The following is a 10,000-nucleotide window of genomic DNA, read 5'->3' as shown; positions in this document are numbered from 1 at the left end:
TTTCCAACAGTGGCCACCCGGTGGAGGAGTGGTTAGTTCTATCGCCGTACATCAAGAAAATCACTGTTTGGATCTATGTCTGTTTTAACAAGTACTTCTTCTTCGTCCTACAGTTTAAAAACATGCGGATCGTGGATTAGCTTCCTCACCCAAAGACTGCTGGGATTGGCTTCAGCTCCTCCTCCAACCCTGAACAAGATTAAACGGTGGAGCAGAAGTCTTACCGCAGACTGTAGTGAAACAATCACAGACAGAAGTACACGATCGTGTGTAGTATCACAAATGTTTACTATTGAACACAAAAGTCACAATAAAGGTTTAAGAATAATCCGACTTTAATATCAAACTGATATTAAACTTCACGGCCGCGACAGGAGAAAATGAATTGTTTTGTTTTGTTTTTGTAATAAATCCATTTCATTCTGCAATGCTCGGCGGCACCGGTTGGCGTCGCCAGCGGCACCGAGATCTCGGTCAGGCTACGAGACATGTGGCTGACTTTGACTTTACTCCGATTTGAGTCCAAAACGTTTCTCGCACAGTGAGCCGTCCGCAGCCTCACAGCCAACTAGTGGAAAGTCGAAAACACCGCTAAAAAGTGCAGGCCCGCCGCAGTTGCACTGAAAGGTGAGTGACGCCATTTGCTGCTAAAGCAACGGAGCTAACGGCCAACCAGCTAAAAGCGGCGCAGACAGGTGCTGTTGTTCAGGGCTGTTAGCTATCAGCTAAACTCGATGCTATCCACTCCGCTTTTGGTGACCTTCGTGGTTAATATTGGACAACATTTAGTCGTGTTTGTTGTGGCCAACATTTCAGTTAGCTAACGCTAGTGTGCTGGTGTTTATTTCAGTCGATAGATGTGGCCCGGCAACACCGACCGTGTTGTTGCCGTCGTGTTGGCACTTCTTGGCCAAGTTGCTGGTGTTTTTTGTCAGGCCGTGTTTGTTCAAACCATCGACCAACGTCCGGCCAACACTTTAACCACAGTCTAAAGTCGATAAAACCACGTACGCTGCAGCGTTGTCGGGAATACGAGGATTATCGGTTAGCCGGTAGCTTTCGAAGGCTAGTTGAATACGGACTGATCTGGAGCCTGTGTTTACATCGTTTATTAGCAGTGTTTTGGAACGCGACCCGCTCGTTTCCCGTTCCTTCAGCGATGGTTGGTCTGGGCTGGTTTATCTGGGACCCGGCGTGGGTTCACTGTGAGTTCCCTTCAGGTTTGTTGTGATTTTATTGAGAATGAATTGGCGGTCCCTGTAGATCAGCGGCTGCGCTGGACTCCTACTGGGCTCCTGCAGAGGCCTGATGGCGTGTAGGGCTAATGTTACTGCACAGTGACAAACAAGGAGAAGGACAACTCTGAGTCAACCAGACGAAGACTGTTCTTCACAGTGGATCATCAGACTCCACGTTCACCTTGTTGTGAAGTGAACCGCCCTCATGTCCTTTTTCACCACACCCTTTATTGTTCTCTGGGATCTTCTGCTTCTCCTCTGGTCTGGCAGCTTCATCCCTGACACCGCTGGTCCACGGGAGCTGTGGACCAGCGGTGTCCACAGGAGCAGATCAGATGTAAACACAGACACAGGACGTCTGGTCAAATCCCCACCAATGGAAACTGTGACTTGTTTATTGAACAACAACAGAATCGTCACTGACGATGAGGTTTAATGTTTAAACAAATACATTTATGATGTCATATAACCTGTGTGTCTGTGTCTCCTCCTGCTCCTCCTCTCTCTCCTCTCACTGGTCTCTGCCACTGGTCCAGTTGGACTTTGGTTCTGTTTCTAAGAAAATAAACAAGTGAACTGAAAACCTTGTTTATATTTGAACTGAACTTGGTGAATGCTTAGTACCATTAGTACTATTATTACTCCTAGTACTGTTAGTGCCGTTAGTACCGTTAGTACTGTTAGTACCGTTAGTACCATTAGTACCATTATTACTCCTAGTACTGTTAGTGCCGTTAGTACCATTAGTGCCGTTAGTACTGTTAGTACTATTAGTACCATTAGTACTATTATTACTCCTAGTACTGTTAGTGCCGTTAGTACCATTAGTGCCGTTAGTACTGTTAGTACTGTTAGTACCGTTAGTACCATTAGTACCGTTAGTACTGTTAGTACTCCTAGTACATGCTCTACTACAGGTGGAAGTGTTTTTAACTTGATTAGTTTGGACATTTATATTTTGTCGTGTGGAAATGTTTTTGACCGTTTTTTTCCGACATTGATTTTTCTGAAGTTCTGTGGTCTTCTCCTCTTCACCAGGACGGTCCAGGACCTCCATGACTGGAGCTGGAAGCGGTGAGTCACAGCCCGTGGTCCATATGTTCTGGATCAGGGGTCGCGAACCATAGGTTCTACACCAAACAAACCCTGACTGACTGTTGTTTTTCAGGCGGCCAGGGCCCGGCTGATGGGATGGATCCAGAGGAGGGGGACAAATGTCCCATCTGTCTGGGGACGGTGTCACACGGAGACCTGGCCATGCCTGACAGCTGCTGCCACGTCTTCTGCCTCAGATGCCTCCTCACGTGGGCAGAGGTAGTTGTTACAGCCCCTGACGGTCTGACGGTGTATGCAGTAAACACAAGTATTACTGCATACAGTACATGCAGTATCTGTCCTGACGTTGAAGATAAATCAGTGTTGTTGCTGTGTTGACGTTGTCATCATGTCTGACGGTCGTACTGACGGTCGTACTGACGGTCGTACCGACGGTCTTACCGACGGTTTTACTGACTGTCGTACTGACGGTCGTACCGACGGTCTTACTGACGGTCGTACTGACGGTCTTACCGACGGTCGTACCGACTGTCGCACTGACGGTTGTACTGACGGTTGTACTTTATTGTGAAGGTTCAGACGACTCCTTCCTGTCCCGTGGACAGACGACCTTTCACCCATGTGTACAGATGGGACGGGGAGTTCAGCTGCGTCCAGGTCTGTTTGGACACACACACACACAGGTTTATGTTGATAGTTCGCTCTAAACCGACCGTTGTTGTGTGTGTGAACGGTTGTTTGTCCCCGTGGACTCAGTGACAGACGTTCTGTCCTTGTTGTTTCAGGTTCCTGTTAGAGAACACCCTCCATCTGAAGGAGAACCTTCCTGCTGTAGAACCTCTGAAGAAGAAGTCGGTCTGAAGTGAGTGGTCACTGTAACAAGACTGGTTAGTCTGACTGACTGACTGACTGTCTGACTGACTGTCTGTCTGACTGTCTGACTGACTGACTGTCTGACTGACTGTTTTTAAATGATACTGTTTGACTACATTATCAATATTTTCTTTTTCAGATCCAAACCAAACAGGAAGTTAAGATGTCAAAAGAAGAAGAGCACAGTGAACACTACAACAACTGAAGGAACTGTAAGAAAATGTAGGTTCAGATCTGTTCTCCTCTGCACTGACCTGAGCCAGGTCTCACCACTGACACCACTGACACCACTGACACCACTGACACTGTCCTTTCTGTTCCAGGTAACTCTGAGAACCCCCCAGCTGTCAGTCACCATCAGGTGAGTGGTTGGACTAGATGATGATGATGATGATGATGATGATGGGGGTGATGAAGATGATGGTGATGATGATGATGATGAAGATGATGATGGAGTGATGATGACGATGGTGGTGATGATGAAGATGATGATGATGATGATGAAGATGATGATGGAGTGATGATGACGATGGTGGTGATGATGAAGATGATGATGATGATGATGAAGATGATGATGGAGTGATGATGACGATGGTGGTGATGATGAAGATGATGATGGAGTGATGATGACGATGGTGGTGATGATGAAGATGATGATGGAGTGATGATGACGATGGTGGTGATGATGAAGATGATGATGGAGTGATGATGACGATGGTGGTGATGATGAAGATGATGATGATGATGATGAAGATGATGATGGAGTGATGATGACGATGGTGGTGATGATGAAGATGATGGAGTGATGATGATGATGTTGATGGTTTGATGTCCGTCCTACAGGTCCAAGGGTCAGAGTGCTGCTGCACCTGGTCACCGTCTCTGTACACTGTTGTCACCGCTACACCACAGGAAACGTAAGTCACCGTGTCAATATTCCTGGTGTTGGTTCATGTTCTTCTTCTTTTCTTTCTTCTCTGGTGATTCCAGATGTAGATCCTCTGTTCCAGAGTTAGGAACTGATGTTCACATGGAACAGAGTCTGAGACTAGGATCACACTGGGGGGGGGCAGAGTCTGAGACTAGGATCACACTGGGGGGGGGCAGAGTCTGAGACTAGGATCACACTGGGGGGGGGCAGAGTCTGAGACTAGGATCACACTGGGGGGGAGCAGAGTCTGAGACGTCAGTGTATCATCGTGACTGTAGTATCGCAGTACATCGTAGTACATCGCAGTACATCGTAGTACATCATAGTACATCATAGTACATCGCAGTACATCGCAGTACATCATATCGTTGTATGGTATCACTTGATTCTTGCCAATATACAGCTCTAGTGATGCGTTCAAGGCAGCACAGCTAACATGTTCAACCAGTGAGCAGACAGATAGATGTGCTGGTAGCACCACCTGGTGGTCAGAGGTGTTAGAGCTGACTGTTGGTACAGTCCCAGTAAAGATCTGACCCCCCCCCCCCCTCCTCTCACAGTTCTGATCCTGCCTGGATGACAGAGACCAGACTGGACCACTCTGGGTCCTCACCCTGTAAGCCCCTGGTGGACACCTGTCCGTGGCTGTCCCCCGTCGCCGCCGTCCCTGTCAACGGTGCCTCCAGGTAAAGAAACCTGACCTGATGGTCCCCTCCTAGACTAGATGTAGACCATGTATGAGAAGTGGACTGAGGACAGAGTGGTCTCTGCTCCAGGATGTGGTCCATGTGGGCTACAACTGCTTCCTTTTCAAAATAAAAGTCTGTGGAGAAAAGGTCACAGAAGAGGGGGGGGGTGTGAGGGGGTCTATATACACCTGTACACACACATCACAAGGGGTGAGGGTAGGGAAGTTGTCAATTACTGCCACCTTGTGGTAGATTCCTGTACTGTGTCAGTGGACTTATTGTACTGTACCTTTAATCAGGTGTTGTGATCGTTCTCCGTCCTGTTCTGTCTTGTGGTTCTAGGCAGAGGTTCTCTGGTTGGACCGGCGGCTCCTCCTCCTCCTCCTTCTTCTCTGGACTCAGCGTCAGCTCCATCTTTGGACCTGGACCTTCATGTGAGTTCCTTTTCTGTTGATTCATTAACACCAGCTCTGAGTGACTGTCGTCCCTGACCCTCACCCTGAACTCTCCCCCCTCTCCCCCAGTATTGGTGGGCGTCTCCTTTGCCATCACGTGTCCAAAGGGAGGTGAGAAGAGGGGGGGTAAGACCTTCACCTCCAAAACCTCCACCAAAGAGGCGGGTTCTCTGCCCCCCAGGCGCTACGGACGCAACAGCAAACCCCAAGACCAGGCCCAGACCTCCGAGGCCTCCTCCACCCCCCCGCCGTCTTCTTCAGACTCCGACTCCTCCAGCGCTCAGTCTGCCAAGGTGAGCGGAGCTGCTGCGGCCCCCACCAGCAGGAAAACCAAACTGATCACCAACCGCAAGGCCAGTGGGAAGAGGAAAGGTCAGAGGAGGAAGAAGAGCTCGTCAGAGGAGGAGGAGGAGGAGGAGGAAGAGGGAACAGGAGGCCACGAGCTGAAGGAGCAGGATGTGAGACTGTCTGATGATGAAGACCAGGACCAGGACCTGACTGAGGACCTCACTGACGTTTGTGAGGTGATGTGAGACTGTCTGATGATGAAGACCTGACTGAGGACCAGGACCAGGACCTGACTGAAGACCTCACTGACGTTTGTGAGGAAACAGGAGAAGAAAAGGAGGAAGAAGGAGACGGAGGGACAGAGGAGGAGGAGGAGGAGGAGAGCACTTACTCTCCCTCAGATATGGCTGCTGCTGCTGAGGAGGAGGAGGAGGAGGAGCAGCCAACCAGCACCTCCTCACACGAAGACAAGAACTCAGAGAACGTGGAACAGTTGGTTTCACCGACCGACGGCCAGAACGGGTTGACAGACGACCTGACGTCTCCGTCCTGTGATGAACAGACGGACCAGGACAACATCGGTACCGAGCTGACTGAAGACCACCGCAGGGACTCACTGGACCAAGGACCGGCTCTGTCCCACCAGAACCCGGTCCAGTCTGGTCCCACCTCGCCTGAGGAGTTAGAGGAAGAGAAGAAGTCAGAGGAGGCCTCAGCTGCTGAAGGTTCTGAAGAACCGATGGTGGAGGACACGGTCGGTTCTGAAGAACATTCTGAACCGACGGTGGAGGACCCGTCCTCCAAGGACGACACCAATGAGGTCCCCATGGACTGTAGTTCACCCATCAGTGAGCACGGACACGCTGACATTTTAGAACAACCGCAGCAGAACCTGGACCCTGGTTCTGATCCACCTCCTGCAGAGAAACCGGACATCAAGGATGAAAGCCACCAGAACCAGAATCAGGATCAGGTCCAGGACCAGAATCAGAACCAGGACCAGGTCCAGGTCCAGGACCAGGACAAGAGCGAAAAGAACCAAGAAAGAAACGTCAGGCAGCGACGCTCGCGGTTCCACTCTGCGTGCTCCACCTGGTCACCAAAGAGGGAGACCAGGAGAGAGCCATCCAGGCGGTCCAGGTCCCACTCCAGGTCCAGGTCCAGGTCCCGGTCCAGAGAGCGAGACGACAGCCCGACCTCCAACCACTCTCAGACTCGCAGCAGAGGAGGAGACAAAGATCGGGACCGGGATGGTGAGAGGAACTATTCTAAAAGGGAGCGCAGTCGTGACAGGAGGAAATATCGATCTAGAAGTCGGTCCAGATCCTCGTCCAGGTCCAGATCTCGATCCAGAACAAGGTCCCGATCCAGAACAAGGTCTTACAGACGGGCTCCCAGCTCTGAGCGCTCAGTGTCCAGAACCCAGTCACCTCAACGGAAGGAGCGCAGAGGTGGGTGGAGGGCGGGATCCGGCGGTGGTGAAGGACGAAGATACCAAGGAGGCGGCGGCCATTTTGAAAACGGAGCACCCACGGAAAGATCCCCAGACCGCCAGGCTCGGTCCAGTACCCCGGAGTGGGTCACGGAAAAGACTGAGGGCAGGGACCGGAACCGGGACTTTAGCTTCGCCGGTGGGTCGCACTGGGACGACCACCGCGGCAGGAGCGGGAACAAGGTCCGGGGGGGGTTCGACCGTGACCGGGGGTCGGGGCACGGCGGCGGCAGTCGGAACTTCTACAACCATCAGGAGGAGTCGTCCGACGGCCGCTGGCAACCCAGGAACAACTTCTCAGGTACAGGCGCCGGTTCAGGGAACGACAGCTACGGTCGCAGCGGAGCCCGGAGGAAAGAGGCGGAGTCGGGCGATTCCATGGTGGACCGCTCCGGGTGGTCGTCAGCGTCCAGCTGGGCCGTCAGGAGGACGCTGCCGGCCGACGTTCAGGACTATTACTCCAAGAAGGAGAGAGGTGGACCTGGGAGCTGGAACCGATTGGAGGAGGAACAACCAGCAGCAGTAGCAGGTAACAGTTCTACTTCCTCTGGAACCAGAACCATTTGAGTTAGTTTTAAGTTTGATGTACTTCACTCCTCTGTGGTAATACTGAAGTATTCATGAAATACTGAAGTATTCTGAAAACCGTGTTCCTCTGTCAGAGGAGAACCGTTCTAGATCTTTGTTCCAAATCTTCTTCTTGTGGTCTGTAGTCCTACAGAGACCACATGGTAAAGTCGAATAATTAATATAAGGCTAAATCGGCTCTGTCGCCATCTAGTGGCACCAATTGAAAATGCAAATAAAAACCAAAACTGAAGTCAGTCAAACGGACAGTTTTGACTCTTAGCACCAAGTACAGTATGGTAGTAGTACTCTGAGCAGCAGGTGGGGTACTAGTAGTGGTGGTAGTACTGTTAGTAGTAGTAGTGGTACTAGTAGTACTTGGTGGTAGTACTGTTAGTAGTAGTAGTAGTAGTGGTACCAGTAGTGTTAGTAGAAATGTCATGAAGATCAAACTGACCTTTTTTACCCCTCCTCCTCGCCCCCGCCCCCCCCGCTCCTCCTCATCCTCCTCTTCATCCACAGAGCCCCCTAAGAGTGAGCCCCCTCCTCAGGCGGTCACAGGTAACGCTCTGGTGCCTGTGGTGAACTTGCTGCCCCCTCCCCCCCCCCCTCCTCAGCTGAACGCCCCCTACCATCACTACCCCCTGCAGGGTCCCAGAGGAGCCCTCCCCGTCAGCCTGCAGCCCGCTGCTCCGTACCCCCTGCCTCCTCAGGTGCCTGTGCACCTCCACCCCGCTGTGCCACTGCTTCAGGTACCTGCAGGGGGCGCTCAGGGGCTCCCCCCTCCTCCCCCACCACCTCCTCCTATGCAGCAGGGCAGCCAGACTTCAGCAGCTCTGCCCGATGGTCACATGACCCAGGTACAGTCCAACATGTCACCTTCCTGCTGTACATACAGTCGTCTGTGTCTGTGTCTGTGTCTGTGAACAACTGACCCGTCTGTGACCTCAGACCAGAGTCCAGAACATTCTGTCAAATACTGTGGAACCACCTGAACTACACCTTGATGTTCTCTGATGTTCTCTGATGTTCTTTGATGTTCTCCTCAGATGTCCAGCACCATGGTGGGTTATGGGAAACCTGCCCTGCTTCCCACCCCCTCCAAAGGCGGGGGCGGGGCAGTGACCCAGGTCCAGCCAGCGGTCAGCCAGGTGGTGGCGTCGTCCACCACTCAGCCTGCTAACAACAAGGCTCAGGCCGACAGCTCCAAGAAGGAGAAGGTGAGTTCCTGCGGCAGAGCTGGGTTCCTTCGTTAGTCTCCGCCCCCTGTGTGACATCATCCATGTTCTGTAGAAACAACAGATCCAGGAGAAGGCGGTGAACGAGGTGAAGACGGCCATCAAACCATACTACCAGAAGAAGGAGATCACCAAGGACGAGTACAAGGAGATCGTCCGCAAGGCAGTGGAGAAGGTGAGCGCCCCCACTGACCAATCACAGGGCAGGCAGCCACACGCACACACACACACACACACACAGATTGTCCTGTTGTCACAGTTTTGATAAAAACCTCAATTACGTGAAATATTTTCTGGAAAAACCAAATCACAAAAGAATTCTGAACCAACGGAGTCACCACACCGCCCTCTGGTGGAGGGATACGTTGAAGTTATGTGATGAGGCCATGTGTTAACACTGAGACTTCTGTAATCTACAGTCAGGGTCTAAATGTATGTGGCCCCCTACTGGTCACTTTGGGCCACTGCAGGTCAAAGTTTACTGATGAATTACTACTAATGCATTTAAGTATTTATCAATATATTTTTATCTTTCTCAATTTTTGTTTGCCCCCCCCTCCCTCTACCTCCCCCTCCAGGTGTGTCACAGTAAGAGCGGTGAGGTGAACTCTGACAAAGTGGCTAACCTGGTCAAGGCCTACGTGGACAAATACAAACGCGCTCGCAAGAAGTGAGCACCTGCACTGCTGCTGGTGCAGCACTGCCCCCTAGCGACCGTTCAGCTGCTCAAGTGCAATTTTCTCAAGCTAGAATTCGGCCTCCAAACTGGAAGTGGACGGAGAGCCGACGTTGTCATTTTTGATATGTCCTCGTACTGAATGAAGATTTCTTTTCTATAGATTTTCATATTTTGTTAGAAAACAAAAAAAACCGACCCGTTCTGAAATTGTAACGCAAGAGCCCTTTATTTTGCATAGATCATGTGACTCTGGAACGACGATGCAGCGTAAAGGCTTTGGGACGAGAAGATGCTTCTGATGCAACGCTCGGTGACGAATATTAGCCAACAGTGGAGGAACTGACGGGTTCTCCAGCTGGTACCGATACGTCCTCAACATCAGTACCTGAATTCACAGCTGACAATTTTTCTTCTTCAAATATTATATATTATTTCAGAGAAAAAAAAACTAGTTTAAATAAAATGCTGTTTTACTAACAGAGACATGGGGGGGG

The 10,000-nt window shown here is 51.0% G+C and overlaps 1 protein-coding gene across 4 annotated transcripts; it reads left to right on the top strand.

Moving 5' to 3' along the window:
- Positions 1-430: 430 nt before the first annotated feature.
- On the top strand, positions 431-9,683 carry scaf11 (SR-related CTD-associated factor 11). Of its 4 annotated transcripts, none has more exons than XM_025057974.1 (16): positions 434-627; positions 2,277-2,312; positions 2,407-2,552; positions 2,868-2,951; positions 3,080-3,156; positions 3,307-3,389; positions 3,491-3,528; positions 4,011-4,084; positions 4,659-4,784; positions 5,130-5,221; positions 5,312-5,700; positions 5,772-7,551; positions 8,112-8,449; positions 8,639-8,809; positions 8,883-9,002; positions 9,406-9,683. In XM_025057974.1, exons 2-16 carry the CDS (start codon positions 2,294-2,296, stop codon positions 9,499-9,501), a joined length of 3,633 nt encoding a protein of 1,210 aa, XP_024913742.1. In that variant the 5' UTR covers positions 434-627; positions 2,277-2,293; the 3' UTR covers positions 9,502-9,683. The 4 variants fall into 4 exon arrangements, with proteins under 4 accessions (XP_024913745.1, XP_024913742.1, XP_024913744.1 ...); XM_025057976.1 differs by having other exon boundaries at positions 5,312-5,766; positions 5,850-7,551; XM_025057975.1 differs by lacking the exon at positions 434-627 and adding an exon at positions 636-1,205.
- The last annotated feature ends 317 nt before the right edge of the window (positions 9,684-10,000 follow it).

Source organism: Cynoglossus semilaevis, chromosome 8, assembly GCF_000523025.1.
Source record: "Cynoglossus semilaevis isolate Cse_v1.0 chromosome 8, Cse_v1.0, whole genome shotgun sequence".
In the NCBI taxonomy this organism is placed as follows: Eukaryota; Metazoa; Chordata; class Actinopteri; order Pleuronectiformes; family Cynoglossidae; genus Cynoglossus; species Cynoglossus semilaevis.
The sequence above is the reverse complement of the archived record's forward strand: the minus strand, read 5'-3'. Positions and strand labels throughout refer to the sequence as shown.

Coding starts and splice junctions, on each gene's coding strand:
- scaf11 (XM_025057974.1), top strand. Junction 5,701..5,771: donor ACGAGCTGAAGGAGCAGGAT/GTGAGACTGTCT, acceptor TTGTGAGGTGAT/GTGAGACTGTCTGATGATGA. Junction 8,450..8,638: donor CCGATGGTCACATGACCCAG/GTACAGTCCAAC, acceptor TGTTCTCCTCAG/ATGTCCAGCACCATGGTGGG.